Consider the following 25,066-nt stretch of genomic DNA (forward strand, 5'->3'; position numbering starts at 1 on the left):
TCGTTGAGTTGAGTCATAGCTTCTATACACTAGGTAGGTGACTATCGAAATTTCATATTCATTATGTGATGAATAAAGCAAAAGTTGTGCCCATCCTCACCGAATGGCGTTCTGTGTCCGTCGATGAAACAATGTGAGGAGCGGGAGAAGTGCTTTTCCTGAAAAGCTTACACAATTCGTCATCGGTATGACCGACCACCCTCTGGGGTGTCCCTTGTTTACCCAACTGTGTGGTTTGCAAAGTTCTTCGGAATGTGAAAACATCGCACAGGATTAGGTGGAGGCGATATTTATGATGTTTAACGAGTTCAATCCTATCTATGAAAGAATGGGAAACTTTTTTTTTGTTCGTTCACTTTCCAGAGGAAGCAGTCATGTGTAAACGGAAAACAAGACATTTCCGGACGTTTGCCCAGCGGAAGTCGAATCGGAGTGCTTGAGGGGTATGTCTTCTTCACACTAATACTGTCCGCCAGTAGTAGTGGACGGAGTGGCAAAAGGGGAGATTGCTTTCGTGCCAACCAGCATCTAATTATCGCGTGCCTCATGCTGGCTGGGCTCTGCCTTCCCACCACCTGGGCTCACATCTAGATATATTGATCTATATAGCTGTTGATGACCACATGGTCGGTCAACAATGGGAACGAGCAGTGTTGCCAAACAATGTTTTTTTGCGATTCGTTTTAGAGAAATTACTATTCATTTGTTCACCTTCACTTTTGATTGTTCATAAATTCTGCAAGCATGATATTGATTTTTGTCAAAACACTATTGATAGTACCAACTTTTTCAACACTGTCGAGAAAAGCTCCAACGAGCACTGAACCGAAAGGGGCTAGAACAGAGGGTTTCATGTTTCAGCTCCATCTAGTTTTTCCCCGCAATTAAGTGATACGCACGTTCTGTCGTCGCCTCGTTCGTGCACGTGGTTGGTTCGTTGGTTGAATTTGGATTAAGCTTATTTGCAGTGATAGGGAACAAAGTGTTAACTCTTCCGATGTTCGCAAAGGTTTATGGCCGAAATCAGACAGCTCAGGTACTCTTGTATGCGTGTCAAGGCCATCAATGTCGTAGGCTGGCTGGCCGATTTGTGCAGTTCGTTCCGGAGGTGTCTGACAATTTATCTGTTGCCGGGATTTTGTTTGGGTGTATGCGTGTCTTCTTCTTCTTCTTTCTGGCGTTACGTCCCTACTGGGACAAAGCCTGCTCCTCAGCTTAGTGTTCTTATGAGCACTTCCACAGTTATTAACTGAGAGCTTACTGTGCCAATGACCATTTTTGCATGCGTATATTGTGTGGCAGGTACGAAGATACTCTATGCCCTGGGAAGTCGAGAAAATTTCCAACCCGAAAAGATCCTCGACCGGTGGGATTCGAACCCACGACCCTCAGCTTGGTCTTGCTGAAAAGCTGCGCGTTTACCGCTACGGCTATCTGGACCCTGGGTGTATGAGTGTGTAATGGTCAAATACGTGCGGTTCTGTCACATTTGCATTTAACACTCCAGTCATCGCGCTGTTGTATTTTGTACAACACTATTGAAAAAACCTCGCTTTCCGTGCACAACAGTAGCGTGATAGTTCTGACGGCGGCAAACCGCGCGACGACTAGAAGGTTAATGATAATCGCTAGGTAATTATAGTGAATTTATTTATTGTAAATGTTTCCTAACATACCTGAATAATTAAAAAGTGGTTTTGGTAGGGTAGAAGCACCGATTTTGGTCATAGCATCAATTGTAGCCATTGTGAGTTATACACTGTTTTACAAAGCAAATTCCTATAAATCATTTCATGATTCTCATGATGAAACTACATTCATTCATTCAATCGAATTTGTTCAAAAATTAAATATAATAATTCATTTTCCTTATGATTTAATTTGCTATACACATAATTTGGCAAGGGTATTCCTAAGTTGGTCACTTTCATAAGAAATCAATGCGATTGGCCAATTTAGGAACCAAAGTCATACATGTGACCAAAACTGGTTCTGGTTCTGGGCCCATATTGGCCAACCCGATTTCCAGTGCGAAAAAGTATTTCCTGCTCAGTTTAAACATTTTTCAGATACAATTTGGATTGAAACCTTTCCTTTGGTTTGTTGGTTTTTTTCACGCTGGCCAAAACCGGTGCTTCTACCCTACCGACAGACGGTGCTTCTTTTGACAGTATTTCAATATTCTTCAAATTTGAGGATTTGTGGCTATGGATAGATTTCGTTGATTCTTGCATACAAGGTCAGCTGTACATAACAACAGTATAAAGTATGAGACAAATCCATCAACGAATTGCATGAATAGCAAAAAAAATGTGTCCTTTAAACAAAAAGGGGGTACCTTGGATACTTTTTAGGCTCAATATATTGTATACAATTATATTATTATACAAGTCTTGATATTAAAAAAAAAATCTCGTAAATTTTCAACTGATTCTATAGATTATCATCTATTGTGATGTTTTTCGGTGTTTTTTCATTGATAAATATATATTTTTAAAAGCTTGAAAAAATACACTTTAACAACTATTTTCAGCCAAACATGCTATTCATAATTTGTAGTTAGCAGTAAAGCATGGAACTGTCAGTTCCGAATGCTTGATTTTTTGAGTTCATTCACAAACGAATGATGTAACTACCATGTACTGCGATGATTAATTGAGGGGCCCAAACGCAAAGGGGTGTAAGTGACATTTTGGTCAGTTTTGAGTTAAGTAACCTAAAACTTTCAACTGTTTCCAAGATTTTTAACAGTATTTTTAAGTGATTTTTCTGTCCAACAGAAAATCTAACATAGTTTGTGAAGGATTGGCTTGTTTCTGTGTTTTTGCAACGATAAAAAAATGTCGAAAAAACTTTAAAGTAAGATTGTCTCAAAACTAGTTTTTTTTTCACTTGCACCCCTTTGCTTCTAACTCCCTCAATAGGGTCCTAAAGGCCTGTCACAATTTTAGTGTCAAACGCTCAAGTTTAGGCCAAAAATACATGTTTACTCTATTTTTTTTATGTTTTTCGTGTGTTAAAGTTCAAAAAACTTTTTTTTTTAGATTTATTTAAGATTTTGTCACACCCTTTGGCTTAAACTCAAAATTTGGGTGTATTTTGTTTTCCGTGTCCCTTCCGACATGTCAGATGGGAACCCCATCACTCAAAAAAATCCAAACGTCGATGCTACGTGAAAAATCACGTAAGCTCTCATTTATATCACTGTTGTCAATTTTACCTGACCAACCTGTTTAAAAGTCACCGAAGTGTTGCATCAAGTCTACGTGAATTCCACGTAGCTGATTTCCACTTACGTTTCATGTAAGGGCGACGTTGATTATTAGTAGAACTGAGTGGCTCATTGCCACTCAAATTTTGTAAACAAAAGTTTTCCTCTGACAGTTGGTACAGGTGTTAACATCGAGTAGAAATTGTAACATTTCAGCTTCGTGCATTTTGTTTTTAGTTAAAAGAAGTGATAAAATCGAATTGATATGGTTTAAAAATGAAGGTAAGTTCTTCTATAGTATATTTTTTTGGTTTACTAACATTCCATTTATTTCAGCTCGGATTTCAGGCAGCCGGCAAAAAAATTAACATTCCGTTAAGACAATAAAATATTTCAGAATAAATTAATCGCAAACCGAATCAAATCAATAAACGTGTGCTATTCTATTATGTTTCAAATCTCTTTGCTTTATTTAATTTCTGAAAAACGAAATGAAAACCCAATATAAATCCAAACCATTATTGCATAAATATGAAAGCTATCAAAACAATAACGTAGCTGTTACGTGAAATCTTAGTCACCTCGAGCTTCGCGGAATTGAGTTCCGGCACTCACCATTCACGTAGCTGTTACCTGAAAAGTGCGATGGAAAAAAAACTACGTATGTTTTCACGTAGCCTTGACGTTTGGATTATTTTGAGTGAGTGTTAAAACTAAAACCCCTGTGATGTTTTTGCCGACTAAGCGAACGTCAAACATGATCAAAAGAGTCAAGGTTCATTTATGGACCAAATTTTTAAATTAAAGTTTAAATATGATATAGCCGTTATTTGAACGGGAAAAATTGCTAAAGTCGTAACAGTAACATGCTCTTTCGTGTTATTAAATAAAAACAAGATTTCATTAAATATTTTAGGACCCCATTAGTTAAGTATAAATATATTCGTACTGATTCTTAAGTAATAACAGTTGTTAAAAGAATGACGTGTGGAAGGATCATAATAATTCCTGTGACTAAAATATAATTTTCATGTGAAGCTTAACCAATGATATGAATAATGTTTTGCAAGATCTCAAACACGTAAAATTTTGCTTTTGGAAGGAGCTGCTTGGTTCTCAACAGTTTCGAGATGGCGTAAGAGTATATTTAGTTGGCATGCAAATGGTACGCATATCGCGTCCACTTTTGTGTTATTATTCCCTATTATATACGATCGTATGTTTGCTGGGTGATACATTTTGCATATTATTCATAGCTAGAACTAATTTTGTAGCGGATAGAAGATGGGAACAATTATTAGGAAAATAATTTTCGACTTCTTTAGCCTTGTGGTAACGTCCGGAGCTACAGAACAATGTCATGTTAAGGTATTTGGGTTCGAGTCCCAATCGGCCCAGGATATTTTCGTAACAAAAATTTCCTGGACTTCTCTGGGCATAGACAAATGAACGAATGCGAAAATGGCAACTTGGCAAAGAACGCTTCAGGATTCCACTCAAAGTTTCGCATTAGCTGCTGGTAGTCTAAATTCTAAATGAACAAAATTGGGGGTGTTATTTAAGATTTTTACAGTTTCATTTTGAAATGGGCCGCCGCAATCTACATTAAATTGATTATGTCAATGGAATAATTAAACAATTTTCATTTTTTTTTTCAGGCAAATGTACTCCAATATTGAACGACGATAACCAGACTGTTTCCACATTAAAGCGTAAGGTAAGTCATTTTCTAATTTCGAAAAAGTTTGTTGGTGTTCGAGCCCTTTCTTGTGGAATGGGTTTGTTCATACCATACCAAGCGGCGGCAGCGTTGATCAACGTGGTGTAAATATTTTCGGTAAAACACAAGAAAGTTCATCAACTTGGTTTACTTTCGGGTTTGGTTGTGCAATTTACCTCAAAAATAGGAACCTCTGAGGCATGAAAAACTTGGACGGACTGGCGTTGAATTAAGATACTGTTTACAAATTAGCACCGGAAGATTCCTTTGCCATGAAATAAATGTCCTTTCGTGTCGTGGTTTGTAGTGAGTCAGATACTTCTGAAATTCTCACAACTTATTATTTATTTAGTTCTACATCAATCAACTTAATAAAACCTCGCCAACAATATATCGCCAATTCACTCGGTTCATGGCCACCTATCTCCATCCTCGACTTAGACCTACGCTCTGCAAGTCCTGGTACACCTGGTCAATCCACCTAGCTCGCTACGCCTCACGCCTTCTTGTTCCGACTGGATTCGAAGCGAACACCATCTCTGCAGGGCTTTCATCCGACATTTTTGCAACATGCCCTGCCCTGCATATTCTTCCAGCTTTGGCCACCTTCTGGTTACTCTACGGCGACCCCCACACACCGTTCGTCACCGTTCTTCAGGACGCCGCCGAAGATTGTCCTAAGCACCCGGCGTAAACCTTAAGAGCATGCAGGTCCTGCTCGAGCATAGTCTACGTTTCATGCCCGTAGAGGACTACCGGCCCTTAAGCGCTCAATTCCGCCAACCAGCATGTACTTTATTTTCGACGCGTTCACCATCAGTCCGACTCTTGTTGCTTCGCGTTTCAGGCGGGTAAATAAATCTGCCACTACTCTTCCAATAATATTTATTTTTTATTTATTAATGAACATACTTGCAGCGTAAGGGTATTTTCCTTATAAATTTACTACAATCGGTATCATTTTTGTTCTTCAAATTTACCACTTCCATTCTTTACAAATTCTATAAATTCAAACAATACAAACATTAACTATTCTCTCTTTCGTTGACTGCTGCATCGTTCACTCTAATCTATGTCCAATAATATTCATCTGCGTAGGGACCTGGTACTCACGGCATTTCTGGAGGATTTGCCGCACGAAAAAATCTGGTCCGTTGTCGAGCGGCCATCGATGAAACCTGCTCGATAACTTCACATGAACCCGTTTGCTATAGGTGATAGACGACGGTGATAGATGGGGCAGGGGCATATAACGGTTTGCTTCCACTCCTCCGGTAGCCGTCTCCCAGATTCTGATTATCAGCCGATGCTGACAAGCGGCCACTCTAAGCCCATCTTGATGATTTCGGCTCCGATACCATCTTTGCCAGCGGCTTTGTTGTTCTTGAGCAGTTACGGCATCCTTAACTTCCCCTATAGTAGAAGCTGGTTGGTTTCCGCTGTCCGCAGTACTGACGTAGTTATCGCCTTCGCTACCCATCGACCTGACCTTCTGTGTCTGTGTTATTCAGGTGTTCCTCGCAGCGCTACTTCCACCTTTCGGTCACCTCGCGTCCGTCCGTCGAGATCCTCCTTCTGTCGGGTGTGAGATCACTGCGTCCATTTTCTAGAACGATTGTGATATACCCTTTTGCTTTTACAAAGACACTCAGTGGCGAGAACGCCACCGGAATACTTTGCGCGGTGACTGAACTTTTAGCCATCTGCCATTGATGGGCAGAAGTCCTAAGTTGCAGCATTGTGAATCCCCCAATCTGGTACGATCAGCCTGATAAAGCCGACCACTTCCCTGGGAGATGCGTTCCAAATATCGGCAGGCTCCAAAAAGGGCTTGCCAAATATTTTGGATCTTCGTTGTATATGTGCACTGCAGGAGCGGAAGGTGTTGAGAGGTTTCGCACGTTTCACTACAGAAACGGCAATTTGGGTTTTGGATGGCTCCGATCTTTTGTGAATGGTATCTGCTGGGGCAGTGTCCAGTTATTAGACCGGTGTAAGTGCTGAGGTCCCTTTTGTTGAGACCAATGAGTTTTTGTGTTTGTTTCGAATTAATTGTGACGAATCTTTTGGACTGATTCGCATTGGAAACTGTTTTCCAATTGGATATAGTTTGACTGGACAACCAACTGTTCAGTTCAATATTTAGTGAGCAGTTTGATATGCCAAAGAATGGCTCAGGACCAATGAATGTATTGGCCGATCCATTCCTGGCTAGCTCATTGGCAATTTCATTACCCTCTAGACCCGTATGCCCCGGGATCCAATATAGTTTAACTCGATTGCGGATGGCTAGGTTTTTTAGAGCAAGAACACATTCCCACACTAATTTTGAGTTAAAAGTGTAAGCTTTCAGAGCATGAAGAGCTGCTTGGCTGTCGGAGAAAATACAGTCCGTCGAGATGCTCCCATCCTTATCCCTACACATTTCAGCTCGCGGCCTTTGCGGGATGCGTTGAGCTTTTGATAAAACTTCCGCGTTTCTTCAGCAACTCTATTTCTAGACGGCGCTTTTTGTTTCGAAATAGGCGGGTTTGCTGTTTCCGCTTCAGTCTTTATCGTTCCACGTTCTGCCGCGTACCATGCAACAACATTGTAGCCCGTGCTGCAGTCTTCTCCTCCAAAACGTCATCGTCGAACCAAACGTTCATTAAAGTCCGTTTCACGTATCCGACAATGCTTTCGTCGGCATCGCTTTGGCTGTCTTGTAACAGTCCTCAAGAAAGGCTCCATCGAGCAGGCCCTCATCCGGCAACGCTGCCTCAAGATGCTGCGCGTACGCGTTGGTGGCATCCGGTTGTTTCAGTCGCGCTAGATTGTACCAAGGCGGGCGTCGGTACCGTACATCGTTGATGGCGGATAGTTTTTGACGCAGTTTAACCATTACCAGGTAGTGGTCGCAGTCAATGTTAGCACCACGATGGGTTCTGACGTTGGTTATGTCGGAGAAGTGCCGTCCAACGATCAAAACGTGGTCGATTTGCTATTCTGTCTGCTGAGGTTATCCCTAGGTGTACCGGTACGGGAGGCAGTGCTGGAAATATGTACGTGCTACGAATGGCGGCGCTGAACTTTCCAATCGTCGGTCTGAACTCCTCCTCCTTGCCTCAGCGTTCAAATCTCTTATGATGATCTTGACTTGGGCAGCGTTCGTACTTGCGTTCGAGCTGCGCGTAAAATGCGTCCTTGTTGCCACCATCCGATCACGCGCCTTTGCATATCGCCCATCACTATGAAAGCTGTTCTCAGCTCATGTATGTTGCCGCAGCTCTGGTAGATGATATGGTTACCTCTAAACATTCCCAGACAACCAGAAGTCGCATCAAAATTCACGTAATAACTCGTTTATTCATACAAATTACAGCAAACTCGCAAAACACTGTTGATAAAATCGTCAGATTGATAAGTTTCCTCGCATAAAACGCTTTTTTCTGAGTTCTTTTGTTCATTTTATTTCGTTCCGTTCATTCGTACTAAGTAAGTCGAATCAATACGTAGCAGCTGTCAAATCAACATATGTTATCATAAGTTAAGTCGCATAAGATCACAGGTTAGTTCGGTAGAAAATGTATGCACTCGCATTGTATGCTATTATTCATCACATAGTATATGCACGTATATCGCGTAGAAGGCCTTTTCGCGACATCTTATAAGTGAAATGTTGCGAGTACAAGGTCTCCAGATGATTTCGTTATACGTTCATTTTGGTTGTCTGGGTTCGCACCATTGCTCCTGTCAGAGGCGTCGCGTGCTCAAATAAGCCACCTGTGCAACATCAAGAAAAATATATTTTTTAATTGGGTAAATAACGCCTATGTAAACGGTAAACTGGTGATTAACTGGATTTTGCACGTTTCAGTTACAAAACATATCAGAAATAACAAAATGTAACAATGTGCGCGTATTTGCATATATTCTTGCATTTAGTAAAATAACTGCAGTGTGCATTTTTTTTTTACGATTTATTGGTACGTTTTACTTGATTTGCAAATGTTTTCATCTGCATATTAATCTCGTGTATCCAGCAGAAATATAGAAAAAAACACTATTTTTTTAAATAATTTTCTTGGTCCCTTAGGCATTACAACTAATATGTGAATATTGTGACAAAAACTACTACATTCCATCAGTTTTATCTTATTTTGTCAACAAAACAATAATTTGTGAAAAAATGTATGAATATTCTGTAGAAATCTGTATACGTTCACGGTGAATGGAGACCGCATGGTGACTGGTGACTTAACGGTATATTGCTAAAATCAGTTTGCGTTCAATATAAAGGGATTTTCTTTTATTTTCCACTGAAACTTGATGACAAAATGGTAATTTCAAATTTATTAAAACTTAAATTTATTGACAATTCATTGTCAAAGGGCAAATCGCCAATTGGAAGCATTTAGGGAAAGTGTACCAGTTATGGCTATAGTGGTTCCCTATTTGGCCATATGTGTTTTCTCGAAAACTTTCACATTTTGAATATTTTTGAATGTATCAACATCAAGATATATTTGATATTAAACTACATAAACACATAAACATTTGAAGATAATCAAATTTTCCCGTATGGCGAAATAGGGAACCATTATGTCCATAACTAGTACATCTACCTTACGGAGATGTCGGAAAACCAGAAAATTTACAGAGATCTCGGCGAAGGTTACTGAGATTTCGAGGTTTTAGTAACAGTTAGACCGAGATTCGGAAAATAATTTCCGACATCTTTGCTTTTGGATTCTCGACATTCCATCACCCGAGAACGATTTCCAAATTTTAATAAGTGTGCATATCTGCAAATAGGGCATTCCTTAGCCGAGTGGTTGGAGTCCGTGGCTGCAAAGCAAAGCCATGCTGAAGGTGTCTCGGTTCGGTCCAGGATGTTTTCGTAATGGAAATTTCCTTGACTTCACTGGGCATATACCTAGCATAATCGTACCCGGTAAATCACAAATCTGCGCAGTATCTTACGAATCAAACTTCAATTGGTGGGCGAAAAGATTTGGTATTCAAAGCATTCTCTCAAAAAAATCAGTCTGTCTTTGTTCAACTCGTATCCACTTTGTAGCTGATTAACAACATTTTATTAATCAGAGGCGGACCATTTTTAAGGATATCGATGTAAAATGTATAAGTCAAGGTGTAAGACAGTATGGGGTTGTTGTCTTACACGTTTATTGCGTCCCTAAAATCTCATGTTCTACAGTTGAATTACATGTGTAACACAGTGACCCATAATAGTATACTATTTTTTTAAGTATGGGTAAAATAATGCTAACCAAACTGAGTTAAATCGATAGACATAGTGGGGGTAAAATATTTCTCTATTGTTATCACATTTGTATTACATACTCTAATGTTCTGTCGTAGGTCAGTTTCAAAGCTACATACACGTCTGCATAAATTTCCAACGTGCCGCTGTGCTCAAAACTATAGACATCACACCTCCCACCCATTTTCCTCTGTGTCCATGCCCCAAACTGTGTTGTCGCCCGTTTGGACGTAGTGGCGACGATAGCCAATGATGATACCGTCTACTGACGTCTTATCTTATTATTTTCCTCGACAGCAAACTCTTTCGAGTTGCTCTAGTCCGCATCGGGAGCGCGCGCGAAAGAGTACGTAAGCACGGTAAGAGCTGTAAACCTCCCGAACAGTGGAATAAAATCACGCGGCCGACGACAAGACTCGAGGAAGCGTTGTTTCGCAAAATGCCGAACATCATTCAAGATCATCCCATCGGTAAACAGAAAAGGCTGGCGAAGAAATTTACCAAGTTTCAAGGTATTTATTCTGGTGAAAAGGAGTGCATACCGCTTGATTAGCAATACAGCTACTAAATTCCCCAAAAAAACTGTAGACCCATTGCTGTACTTGTAACGTGCTCACTATCAAGACCCATCTGCATTTGCCTGCTCACCGACCAATCCATTCTAAACGACCCGAATGAAATATGAAAACAACCCTAGCGATGCTTGTAAACCGAACGAATCCGGTGAATGCACTAATTTTACTAATTCATGTCGCGTGATGACGATAGCGGAATAACACACCGGAGCAGAGGCCCCAGCAAGCAATAACCCACCCCAGCTCGCAACATACATTAACGCTTAGTTTCTCGCAGATAACAGCACTGTTAACAGCTTCGTATCTTATCAGCAAATAGCAATCAACGGTGTCGTGCAATAGTCGTCAGAGGCTTTGGATTCGCAGAGTGACGTAAATTCGCTCTCGAGAACGGCAGCAAACCCGACCAAGGCCTGGCGGCCACCTAAGGCGCGATGCTCCGCCTAAGCCAGTGATTCCCAACCGCACAACGTTCGTTCGCTCGTTCCGTATGGAGAATCTGAGACAGAGAATAGTTGATTGGTGTGTGGTTGTTATTGATGTGTTCACAAATTTTTAACATTAACTACGAAGAGAAGCTGTTATGCATGTGTGTCTACTGAATAGTTTCTAGCTTAGAAACCAGATCGAAAAACTAATCAAAAAATTAAAGTTCACATCATTTTTTCTCCTTGAGCAATTTTTACATACAATGACGGACACAATTTTAGGACTACCTCACTAAAAATGTTCAGAACCGCTCAATTGCTTTATTTTTAGCATTGCCATTGCGATTTTTAGCCTAAGATTTCATTTTACTATTCAGTTCTATTAATAACGGATTTTTTTTTCGGAACATAATTACAGTAGGGAGAATTTGCAGAAACATAAAAATATGAAGTTCTAGTACTAGTTTATGTAAGATCACATACAATAGCCGAATGCGCTTGAATGTGATCAATTGTTCAAAGGAATATTATATTTTATGTAGTTATTCTGTTATTTCATTGAACAAAAAATAAACATATAAATATATATGACTAAACTGCGATCCCCATTTCACTTAAAATATTTACTTCCTGATGTATTCATGTGAAGCATAAATGTTTGATCAGTATAGATTGATACCATTCAGTGTCGTTACTTACATTATACAGCACTTTGAATCATCTCGAAAAAAAAAATCAAAACCCCCCTTGAGCAACTTTCTAGGTACGCCACTGATAAGAACAAATGGCTTTAAGACCATTGAAGACACAAAAGTGGATCACACACAAAGTTAATGTTCATGAGGAACATTAATCAGTATCAAGTACTTTCAACCAGACTAATAGAAATAATGTCAAACTTATTGGAATGTCTTGTCATAAAAATAACTTTTGACTCTTTGTACCTAGCTTTTTTCAATTTAAGGTACCGTTGGGCAAGTGGGTAATGGAATTCGTATAGTTGAGATTTTTAAATTTCTAGAGACTTTAAATTGAAATAAACGAGGTCGTGTATATTTTTTAGCTTGACTCCCATCAAATATAAGCTTTATGCTAAAATTATTTTTTTTATGTATAATTAAAGAAAAAAAAAATACAGAAAAAGTTTTTGAAAAATGTCTCGATACTTTTTGAACAATAGATGAACAATAGAACACTTATACTCACGAAGAAAATTTTATTCTTGTCACTTGAATTTTCTTCTGTTCAGTTATGTTCGTTGCAATGATTCGACATCATCATAACTACAAAATTTCCAATGTTATTTCTTACATCATGAGACAGCAATTGCTTTTCGGCTCTGTAGAATTTCCACCGCTCGTTGTTTGTTTTTAAGAAAGTCGGATATGACGTCGGCTAACTCTTCGGGAAAAATCAAACGGAATCCTTCAATGAAGTATTTTGAATCTTTTTTTATGTGGATATACCTATACCACATTTTTATGTTCTGAACTAGTATTACATAGACATTCCACGAGATTTCCGTGCGTTCTCTTATATTGGAAAATTTCAATCAACGTCTTCCTTTTAATCGGCTGTCCGCAGTAGAAATAATCATATCGTAATGTTTGGCAACCTCTTTTAGAGAAGTTCCATGATTTATAATAGCTTTTAACGCTTTGGGAATAATGTTACTTGAATTATCAGCACGTTCTATTTTTATGATAATTGCGAACCTTGTTTACTTACTACCTAAAGAGAAAACACCAATTCAATCTCTAATAAGAAACTTTTCACTTGCCCCACGTGATTAGAAAATTGATGGTGTTTCAATTTTGTTATTTTTAGGTCCTCGTCGAATTATTTCTATTTTTTTTTCATTGCAGTTTGAATCTGTCAGAGGGGCAACTTAGAAGTTGTACAGAAAATTATTTTTCACAACTTTTTTCCACTGAAAATATTTATTAAAATAAGATTGCAAGCCGTCAACTTGTTATGGAGTGATAGTCGACAGGTAAACAATTTTTCGCTCTATTATGCATTAATGGATGAAACATCTTTCGCAATGTTCTGAATGTCCTCAAAGGTTTACGCATGAGTATAAAACGTTAATTCATACAATCAGTAAATTATACAAATTATTTTCACTTACCCCATTTACCCACTTGCCCCGCGGTACCTTACCGAAGTAAAAATCGCGGAATTTGCAGGACGTTAGAATTTAGTTCCCGGATACAGGATGGTAAAGTGTCCATTGTGTTTCATTCCATTTTAATTAAAATCTTTTTTATCTAAACTTGATCGAAAACATATTACAAATAATCATTAGACAAAATAAACACATTTTTAAAGCAGAAACTTGAAATTTGGAATGGTTCTGATGAAAAATATATGAAACACATATTTTATCAGTATTCAACTTATTCCATGCCATTATCAAACTGTATATCTGAAAAGTGCAGTTTATTGCTAAAATATTAAGGATATTCTACAGGATATCATGAATGGCTTTGAATTTCGTTTAGTTTTAGGTACAACATTATTTTTTCATCGTACATCTTTTCTAGCTCTTCATGTTTATTGTAGTTTTTTCATGATTTTCAATAGCAGGTACCCAAGTAACCATGGAACATTATATCATTACTTTTATAAAGCAGCTGCATTGCCATAAGCCTACCATTAAAGTAGTTCGAAAGTGGAAAAAGGCCCTGATATAGTCGAACTAATGCAATAATGTTTATAAAGCAACCAAGCAATTCATAAAGTAATATTAGTGCATTGATACATTTGTAATGTAGCGTTAATGCTCTTTTGCTTGACAGTTCTTGTAATTTGTCGAATAAACGCAATGTCGCATTAGTATTGTTGATATGCAGTAGAATACGTGCAATGTTATAATGCTTGGTATTATTGGGGATTTTGCCCACCAATAGACTCACACCTGAAAAATTTTGTCCCACCAAAATATTCTCCCACCATGTTTGCCATATATTGGATGGCGTCGTAGCTAACAAAATCAACATATAACGCACACTGTTGGATTGTGTATTGCATGCAAGGTGCGTGCTTCTGCTGAACAGTCATATAAACTAACGTGTGAACATGTATTTCCCCACGTTGAAAATTTGCACGACAATATATTCGTCAAAAAAAACGAACAATACCATACCATATCAGGAAAATCTGTTCCATTTCAAATCTTGATGAAGCACAGCCATCGAGGCATTGGGAACCCCTTCAATCGAATACATACCTAACGTTTGCTTGCAGTGATACTATTTCTGTACACCCATATACAACGGGCAGTAATCTCCGGCTTGACGTCGTACAGATTTTGATACTCGCAATAGCAGACCCAAATTGTCCCTAATAATGGCTATATGTATTGTCTGCTCTTATCTGTTCCGATCTTTCAGTGCTGAGCATTATCAAACAATTCACGATGGACAAGATGAAGGAATCGGCTGCCGGTGAAAGCGGTGTTGGCGGAGGTGGAGGCACAGTTGGCACCATGGGTAGCGACGAATTTCACAGCGAATTTTACAACACTGGGCGCATAGGGCGACGGAACGCACTACCAGACATTCTAGGGTCGCACTGCACCACGACGACAGCAGACCTGCCGACGCAGATGGGAGCACTGAGTACCTCGGGTAAGTGTAGTAGAGGCGGTTAATTGACATGCTTTGTTTCCTTGTTAAAGTGGTTTGTTAAGGAGGCAGAACATAGCTTTCCCTGACTAGTATTTCCAGCATTCCACAGAATTATTCAATTATTTTAACGTTAGACATGGTTATTTAATGCATTCGCTAATGTTGAAAAAATATTCGAAATTCATTCACTGATTCACAGTTTTTCCACTGATCATGTAATAAAATTGACCCGTTTCCATCTCATCGATGGGGTGACATTAAGTCAAGGAAACTTGAACTGCATATTAGGAACAAAAGAGAAGGATCGGGTTTGAATTCAAGGTTTTCATCTTACCAATAGCAATTTATATAATGAACAGCAATATAATTTTTAAAATAGTATTGATCCTTCTAAAATTGTGATTTTCTATAACATCCCAAAATTAATAATTTAAACTAACTATTTGTTCCAGAGATCTATTTTTATTGGCCCATTTGTCATGAAATTTAACGAATTTTACGAAATTATAACACTTTCCATACCGTTATTATATGTACTTGATAATAATTTGATTTTTAATGCTTTTTGGTAACCAAATTACTAATTGAACTTTTTTTAAGTTCATTTCGGAAACTTTGATTATTTTGCCAACATGTTTGTTCATGCAGTCAACAAGCTCAAGGATCGTTGTCATAAAATTTGTCTAAAGCCACGTGAAAAATAGGGTTAATCCTTTCCAAATCCTTACATTTTTTACTAATCTCAATTATTGCCTTATGAAGGAATACAAAACGAATAGCGCCCCTTATCAGTTAATCCTTTTAATTGGCATCGATACCGTTGTGGTAGTTGGCTTACTACGTTCGATAATTACAGTTTCGGAATCGTAGCATAGTGTGGATTTTCGATCAAACAGGGGAAGTGGTGGCAAAATGAGCAGGTGTGGTAAAATGAACACCGTGCCTTTTCTCAAGGAAAACCAAATTTCAATAACTTTCTATCGCGCACGGACGATTTAGAGCATAAATCGAAGTGTTCAAGTTGATACGGACGTGAATTGAAGTGAATATATTTACGAAAACCAAGATTTAAAAAAAAACGTTTAAAATACGAGCTGACATAACTTTTAGCACGAAGGACTTAAGGTTTTTCAGTGAGGTGAATATCGTTATGATAAAATGTCAAATCTGATACCTGTAGATTCCTTTTTGAATGGGTTACATTCATTCATGGATAAATTTTCGGTAAAATGAACATTTGCATCGTTTTCTGCTAGCGATAAAAATATGTGGAAATTTAGCTATTTTGGTCTGAATTCGTGTCGCTACTTTAGATAACATCCTTGTTTTTGGAGTTGTGCGAAAGAACCATTCGAATTCCTCGTTTTTCTATCAGAAACTTGATTATTTCCTTAACGTGTTCATTTTACCACCCCTTCCCCTACTAGTTCTAGTCGTTCGTATCTCGAACACTTGTGGCATAGTTTACGTCATATAGCCCAAAACGTCGCATTTTAGTAGTTTGCTGGCAGTTCGGTGGAATACCTTAAGGTGAAGATAAATCGAAGCCAAACTTCAAATTTTCACAAATCTGGAGAATCAGATATCCTTTCAAGCTGAAAATTTTAAAAACTGGTCATCCGCTGGTAATGATCAATCGAAAGGATATCTGATTCTCCAGATTTGTGAAAATTTGAGGTGTGGCTTCGATTTATCTTCACCTTAAGTCACACATGGAGATATCATCTCAAAACATACTGTGACGCATTAGCATTTTGTTCGGTATTCTATAATTATCACCTATCACCTGCCATTTTGATTATGTTCACAGCGGTACACTGTAACGCTGTCGTCATTCATTGGAGTACCAAGAGCTAGGTGTTAATCCATTATATTGCCCCCGTAACAGCATAGCATCCCAATTTGGGCTTGGCTTCCTGTTAATGTGAGACAGTTATGCAGATACACACATTTCGCATTATCGTGTAAATCATATAATGCATGCTGTGTCTGGTATGGCTCTTTTTATGCCCGTTCAGATGCATCAATGCAACCAATATGATCTCTATTGGAAGTAACTAATTTGGCACCCATTGCAGTTCTGCCAAACATTCAGCTACGATTGTGCTATCTATGCTTTACATAGCTGTTTCAGATTAGTCGTGTAGACAAAAATTACAAATCAAGTGGAAAACCTATACCGCCAAGATCTACAAAACCTGCTAAAAAGTGTATGCGCGCTGGGGGAGTCTGGTATTTCCATCACCTCGTATTCCGAAAGACATTTTGAAATAGACGACGAAGTGGATCAGCGATTTATTCTATACGGGACTTTTATGGAAGGACGAGGACTCAGAGTTTCTTGATAACTATCTGATGGTGTCTGAAATGCCTGGAGAATCATCTGAGGAAGGATCCAGATCTCTAATCAGAGTCTGCTCGATGATTGCTGGTATTTGATCAGAGAAACCGGAGGTAAACTTGATGGATTTTGCAACGTTTGGATCCGCGAGTTCGCCCTATGCTCCGCACAATATGTGAAGAATCTGTTTGCGAAGCAATTTTTCGGAAAGTTGCTGGAGGCCGCGAAAATTTGCATCAAGAACCTATACGCCGACAACTTTTTTGATAGGTAGCACAGATACGATCGACCAAGTAACTAAACGAGCGCAGGAACTTCGGTACGTTTAAAAGCCGTTGAAGACATAAGGACTGCGTAGCAGAAAAGCATGTTTGATGTTCCAGGAATTCCGCCTTGAATTCCTCCAGAGATTTCCTCGGAATCCCGCCATGGGATACTGCAAGAATTCTTCCGGGAATTCAACCGGAGATTTCTCTATGGTTTACTCTATATTTTTTTTTTCTAGAGATGGGATTGCTCCAGGAACCTATGCAGGGATTTCTCAAAAAAACTTCTTCGGGAAAGGAGTTCATAGACTCTTAGAAAAATGGCAGAGGAAACCTTGGAGGATTTGTTATTTTTTCGATGAAATCCCTGGAGGAATTTATGGGTGAATCTCCGTAGGAATTTGTAAAGGAATTTTTGGAGGAATCCCCGGAGGATTTTTTGGAGGCCCAAAACGAATCATTGGAAATTTCAAGAGAAATCCCTGGATGTCTATCAGGAATAATCCTAAGAATAATTAATGTAGCTATTTTCCTGGAGATATACTTGAGAGAATTCCTGAAGGAAACTTTTGAGAAATCCCTATATGAATTCATGAGATTATTTCTGGTAAAATGCCTAGAAGATTTTGTGAAGAACTATTAGGAAAAAACGCTTGGATAATGTTTAAAGTAATATCTGTATTAATTCCTGGAAAAGTTCCCTGGAAAATACTTGTAGAGAATGCTAGAGAAATTCCAGTAAAGATTTTACTGGAGCAATCTATGCAGGAATCACTGGTGGCAATCCTGCCGAAACTCGTTCAGAAACTCATGGCGAAATCGCTAGAATCACTGCAAAAAATCCTGGAATAATTCATAGAAGGACTCCTGGCAAATTTCCTGAACGAATTGCTGAAGTTATTTCTGTCCTATCGGAATCGATCAAGAACATCTAGTAGCGACCAGAAGTTCTTCCTGGAGCTGGGGGAATCTGTGGCAAAATCGCTGTAGGATTTACAGTAGAGATTATTTTGAAGGATTTTCTGATAAATTCCGTGGAGGAATCTTCGAAAGAATTCCTAGAAAAATCTCTGAGAGAGTATCTGGAGATATTTCTAGAGGAATTCTTGAAGGAATCTGAAGGTTTTCCTGAAGGATTTACTGCAGCCCCATTTCAACTGGTCTCAAAATTGCGATTGCTGTAAAAAGTTATAATTCGTCAGCTATAAAATGTCGTTTTATTTATATATAAAATAATGATAAAGGAATGATGCCGATTCCTTTTATTACATTATTTTCTAATTTGGCTGTAACAGAAATGGTATTCGAGTATTAATATTTTGTGTTGTGTCACTTTTTTATTGTAGCGCCGCTCCTAGAGGTCACTGAAAGCACGAAAATTTTCGTTTTCAGAAGTTAGGAAAAGTCAGAAAATTTTATATTTCTATCTCTATTCTTTACAAAGTTACAGCTCCTATACCGTGCCGATTGATCAAAAACGCATAAGGAAGGTTAAATGAACATAAACAGTTCATATTTAATGTTTCTATTCAAAACAGCCTGATGAGGAATTATATTTTATTTTTTGTACTACCTACCATACGTTATTAACCCTCTCTTTCCCATGGTAGGCAAGGTGATCCACCGATTTTCGACGAACGCTAGCTAAACCGAATCGGTACGACTAGCTCAATAATGATTGGAATATATTTATGCGCTCATTTATCTTATCAAACATAAAAAAGTGACCTAAGGGTCAAACTATTGAAAAAAAAAACAACAATCAACTAACTATTGAAAAACAATCGAAAATATAAATTATAAAAATAGTGATTTTTAATAATCTAGCTTATTTGCAACAACTTTTGTTCAAGCACTTTTTTTTAGATACGCCGTTTTGACAGTTAAATTGTCAAACAAAGCTTTGGAAAAGAAAGGGTTAAGCCTCCCCCAAGTCAACGCGATTTTTCTCAGCGACAGGCCGAGGCCAAAATTTAAATTTTCGAGTTGCCTCTCCATTGCTTTCATGCATTGTTGAAATTTGCATTGCTTTTACAACTAATTATGTCAAACAACTTCTTTTCAATTATGGTTTGTAACTCAAGAGCGATATTCATTTTTCTGACTTGGTTTAGGAACAATCGATCGAAAGACAAAAGGTCGAAAGGACAATAAGTCGCAAGACAAAAGGAAGACAAGACAAATGGTCGAGTTTGAAAAAGGTCAAAAGGACAAAAGGTTGAAAGTGATTTGCATTATGGGAAATTAAATCATCTTTGAAACGAGATTTTTGACCTTTTATGCCCTCCTCGATCTTTTGCCCTATCGACCTTAGGTCATAGATTCTAGAATATTGACAAGTTCACATTTGTGCCAATGACAGACGCAATATAACATTTCATTAATCCAATATTCCAGCCCAATTGCAAAAGCAGTGCAATGTTGACACTATTGTCCATGTGTTTGTTGTGAGAATTGACAGAACATTGCTTTTGTTTGCGATGGTAAAACAAACAGAATTACTGACAAATATTCTCAGATTAGCAGACAGTCTAGGGCTGAAAATATCTTAAATAAAGATAAGAATATTATTAATAATGCAGACGAAAACACACTTCCTTTTTAAATTGATGGTAGAAAAAGTGTAAATGAATTCATACAAACATCGATAGGTTTAATTCATAACAAATCTACCTGTGAAAGATTGATCGTGTGATCGTAACATTTTGCTTAGAGATCTCAATAAGTGCTGTAATGTTTAATTTTAGCATAGTTTTATAAGAGTTGTACGGAATTCTATAGTAATTCATAAAACAATTAAATTCAATCAGTTCGAAAATGCTACTCAGTAACTTTACGATTTTGTAAGCTTAATAATGAAATAATACGAAGCTTTATAAAAAATATCAGGTGAACCATAAAAGTCTTCGATTTCACCGAAAAGGATTTAAAAACGGTGAACTTTAGTGCATACAGACTTGTCTGCTATTTACATCAAGTAGATCTCAGATACTATATATGTTTCGTATAGCTATGTTGTGCTCAAAACTTATGGAAGTTCCAACTCGAAGGACTTTTGTTGCTAATCTTCCATCAAAAGACGTTCGAGTTGGCGCTATAATTGTATTAGAAGAGTCACAGGGATTCAAAATCATAAAGTTTGAGCCGTCGCATGTCTAGTTTTGGTGCTAAAACTTAGTGGTTCCATATTACGGGTTTTCCGGTGGTCATTTTGGTGCTCCAAAAGGACCAGAATAACCATCAATTCATTCTTTTGGCAAAATACATTCAAACATAATAAATCGTTATGAGTTGGACACAATTCATTTAGTTTTTTGGCATGAATCCGTGTAATTTCATCGAATTGTCCAGATTGGCCAGCTTCCAGGACTCCAAGAACCGGTTCCGCGTGGACCATACTGGACCGAATTTTTCAAGGGATGTGCACCGGTAATTGCTTCCTTATTATAGAGAAATTTTTCCTTCCTAAGGTTAAGTTATATCCCAAACTCCTTAAAAAATTTGAAAAAAAAAAAATTGTTCTAGACCCCCCGACCGATTATTTTCGTTTTGGTTGCAAATGAGAGGGGGCAATCATGGTTTTATTGTGTCAAAATTTCAGACATGCCGAATTTTTTGTTTTAAAATTGCTCTACGGAACACACCGTGCATTACTTTACTCTTAAAACACGTCGTTGGCCACAAGATGTAAATAATATCTATTTATAAGTCCGATCAACACGACTCGATTAGAATTACTGCCGACAAAAAAATCGCTTGGCGCTACTAATTCAGTTGAGTTTTTCGACCTGAAACGACCATACGTATCTAAATTTCGTGCCAAAATAAACCAGCCTCTGATTGCTCCGCCAGACTGCGTTGCCAGCAATGATTATTGTACGTAACTTCAGCAGCACCTTCTGTGCTCAGATTATTTCTTTTCCTTTTCAATTTTCAATTATGTGTAGCAGTTTTCTAGCAACACGAAGATCATACAAGAGAAGTGTAGTAGTGACAAACGCTTGAGAACTCGCTCAGAGAAAACGAGAGATAGCATGAAAAGAGAAAAAGGAATTTAGAGGAATTTCAGCTATGTATGGTTGGATTAGGTCAGGCCTGTCCAACGTACGGCCCGCGGGCCACATCCGGCCCGCGGCTTCATTTTGTGTGGCCCGCGAAGAGCTTGAAGACCCTTTTCATATGTGGCCCTTTAGCTGCTCTACTATCTTGATTTTTGAACATGTCAAGGATTATTATTATTGACTGATCCGCTGGTTATGATACATCGTGCGGCTGTTGTAAAGTTTCCAAAAACGCGCAAATTCCACGCGGAGAATATTCTTGGAAATGAAAAATCGCGTTTGACGAAAAACCGCAATGTTATCTCCCATAAGAATTAAGTAAAAAGGGAGCAAAACCGCGGTTGTTCCATACCACTGGGGAACGCCGCGTGTCCTTTTGAGCAAATGCGCTAATTTAATTTTAGATTTTTTAACTATAAGCTCTTGCATTTTGAACTTTATTACATTATTCTTAATCCTCCTAAATTAACTCAATTTATTTTCCATTCAGTCAATTTGACTTTTAAAAAAACTGCCTTATTTTTTAGGATAAAGTAAACAAAATCTCTCCCACAAAAAAAATCGCTGTTAAACAGAGAACATCGAATTCATTTGAAGTTCTTGCAAACATTGTCGACAATAGGCCACACATAATCTTACTGAATGATAAGGCCTTGAAAATTGGCACAGACTCCTGAACATGAATGTTGTACGCGAGAAAGATTAAAATAAATGTTAAGCAGATTTAGAGGCAGATTGTTAGCTGGTACAATTTTAGGCAGAATTCTGACTAAAATTTGGGCAGGATTCCAACAAAGTGGTGGGCAGAATTATCACATAATCTTTAGTAATCATTGACGAATCCATGTACCTCCTCAGAAATCCGTAAGAAATCCCTTCAAGATTCTGAGGGGAAGCACAATCTTGAAGGGATTTCTTACAGATTTCTTAGGAGACTTTTTACATTTTATAATGGGTCTTGTTGGGATTCTGAAGGAATCTTAAGGACAATTGTTCTAGAAAACTGCGCAAAATTCTCGCGAAATCCTGGACTTCATTTAAAGAAAACTCAGGGCAGGACTTTTAAATAATACTGACCAAATCATAAGAAAATGTTTGACTGAATTCTGAGAATTTTTTTTATGAAGCCCTTGACAATTTATTCACTGCGTTCAGGGTTGAGCTTTTGAAGAAATCCTGATGAAGTCTTGAGCACAGTTTTCACAGAATCTTCTGCAAGATTATTAGAGAATCAAATATACATTGTCAATTCCTCCAAAATGAATTTGTATCACTTCCATTATATTTTAAGAAAAATATTGAAATCGCCGGCCAAAAAAAAATATCGGCCCGCCAAACAATATTGAATCTGAAATTTGGCCCGCGATATGAAAAGGTTGGGCAGGCCTGGATTAGGTGAAATATACGAGAAATGAAGTTTTGTGACTACCATCGAAACAAGACTTGTTTTACTACAATCGAATATAAAACAGAAATTTTTAAACCTCTCACTTTACAAGACATTACAAGAAGAAGAAAACTAATAAGAATTGTGTCACATCTTGTTTTAGGGGTCGACAGGAGATTTCTTAAATATGCATGCCTATTGGTGTTACTATCGGTTTCAATAATCTTTTCAAATAACACTGATGTCCCTGGATTCTCAAGAGTTCATTCTTCGTGCAAAGATAAACGTCAAAAAATATAGGATTTCAAAAAGAGAAACATCATGATCATCATCAATTCAATACCGATTCAAAAGATAAGGCGGGTGGATTATTTTTTCAAAAATGAAAATATATTTGATAAACTTCTAGTTTTTTGATATAATAATTGTAACATTAGAATAATGTCTACAATTGAATTCCATATAATAAAAAAACCTTAGCCACATAAAAACTACAACTTCAGCGTTATTTTGGAACTAAAATAGGAAATACCTATTTGAAAAAATAACTTTCTTACTTGAACTTTGAAAACTACGCTACGAGAAGGCTGAAAACTTTGGAGTTTTACAGAAACGATGATATCAGACTTGAAAAAAACTTTGGGTTATCGAACAAACTCCAGAAATAACAAATTGTATCAATTTTCCTTCGTTTCTTGATAACCAATCCACTGCATAACGCATGAGAAAGAGAAAATCTGTAAAATTATCGATTGGATTTCTTCACAGATACGTTTGCCAGATATTACAGAAGATAACTTTTTAACTTCTGAAATTACAAGATGCGGGCCACACTACTCCAATATTCAAAATCACTCCGCGGGCCGCACAAAACCTTACTGAGGACCGCGGGCCGCATTTTGGTGACCACTGACTTATAGTATGCCTATTGCTTCATATCCTTGACAGCTTTGTTATTTCAGATGAAATTTCAAGAATTTATGCAGTTTTTAAAAGGTGCTCAATCCACCCTATTAACGAAACTGTCTCTCGATTATATTCCAGTAAAGAGTATATAGCAGTGGCGACTCGTAACCTCACTTTCTACCTGTTCTACGACTCTAAAAATGACTATTTCGGCAAATTTAGATTATAAATCAAAAAGTTTATTATTGAAATCGTCCTTTCTAACAAATCTCTACTCATTACATGCAAATTTGTTGCTGAAATTCAAGAATTTCTATTCGTGGAACAGATAGTTTTGAGGTTAGGGAATCGCCTCTGGTATATAGAGCATTTATTAAGGTCTTGTTTTATTACAAAATCAATAAACTGCAGCATGGGGTCATATTTTGAGTATAATTTGAATATGAATTCCCTCCCCTTGGTTATGCGACCTTGCCGCGATGGGAGGGCATAATCCATTAGCCCATATGATGGAAACCAAAGGCGTAACCTGTAGTGGTGGTATCACATTTTGGCATTTTTTGCTTAAAGCCGCGTCATGATTCATATGGCATAGACGCAATAATATCTCGGATGTGATCCAACGGACATTCTGCGTCATTGATAGAATTGATGCCCATTTCAAATAATTAATCTATTCGAAGTGGACATTAATACTATTGGTGACGTTCAGTTTGCCTTTTGCTAACAAGAATGATCCGTAGCCACTCTTACTATTAGCTAGCTAGATACATCGTTATCATATACGACGTAGGGAATACTTAGGAACTCCTAGGAAAATGACTAGTAGATTCACTGAGTAGAAATAAGTGGCGACAATCTTATTTTAATATGGTTTTTACATTGCCATAATAAGAAATACCTCTTTTGTAACAGCGGTATAAATAATCTAATTCCAGCTTCATTTTCGCAAAATTTACAAGTAGAAAGTAGGCGTTGTGAAGCATTGCATTTGCCACCGAAAAGTGAATCTTGTAGGAGACTGTAATAGAAGCCTAAGGTAACTTTACTCTTCAATATTCACTATAAAATGACTATGGAAAGTAAGACGCTGAGATCGATCATTAGGGTACACTTGCTAGTTTCGAAAAATTGTTGAACAGACAAGGAAAGCGACTTTTTTCTTTAAGGATATATGAACGTAATGACCAATAAATACTTTTAACAACAAAAATGAAATTAACTAGAACTACTACTAAACAGCCTAATTTTGTTAAGACTTGACGACACTTGACAT

General features: G+C 37.7%; 1 protein-coding gene across 1 annotated transcript in view; it reads left to right on the forward strand.

Annotated features, from left to right (window-relative positions):
• The window catches only part of LOC5567268, a 52,615-nt gene that overhangs the window by 25,587 nt on the left and 1,962 nt on the right, over positions 1-25,066 (forward strand). Inside the window, exons 2-4 of the mRNA XM_021855311.1 lie at positions 4,870-4,928; positions 10,492-10,706; positions 14,593-14,829. Of these exons, the coding sequence (XP_021711003.1) occupies positions 10,634-10,706; positions 14,593-14,829 (310 nt within the window). The 5' untranslated portion in view covers positions 4,870-4,928; positions 10,492-10,633. The remainder of the gene's footprint in view (positions 1-4,869; positions 4,929-10,491; positions 10,707-14,592; positions 14,830-25,066) is intronic.

This window comes from Aedes aegypti, chromosome 3 (genome assembly GCF_002204515.2).
Source record: "Aedes aegypti strain LVP_AGWG chromosome 3, AaegL5.0 Primary Assembly, whole genome shotgun sequence".
Taxonomy (NCBI): Eukaryota; Metazoa; Arthropoda; class Insecta; order Diptera; family Culicidae; genus Aedes; species Aedes aegypti.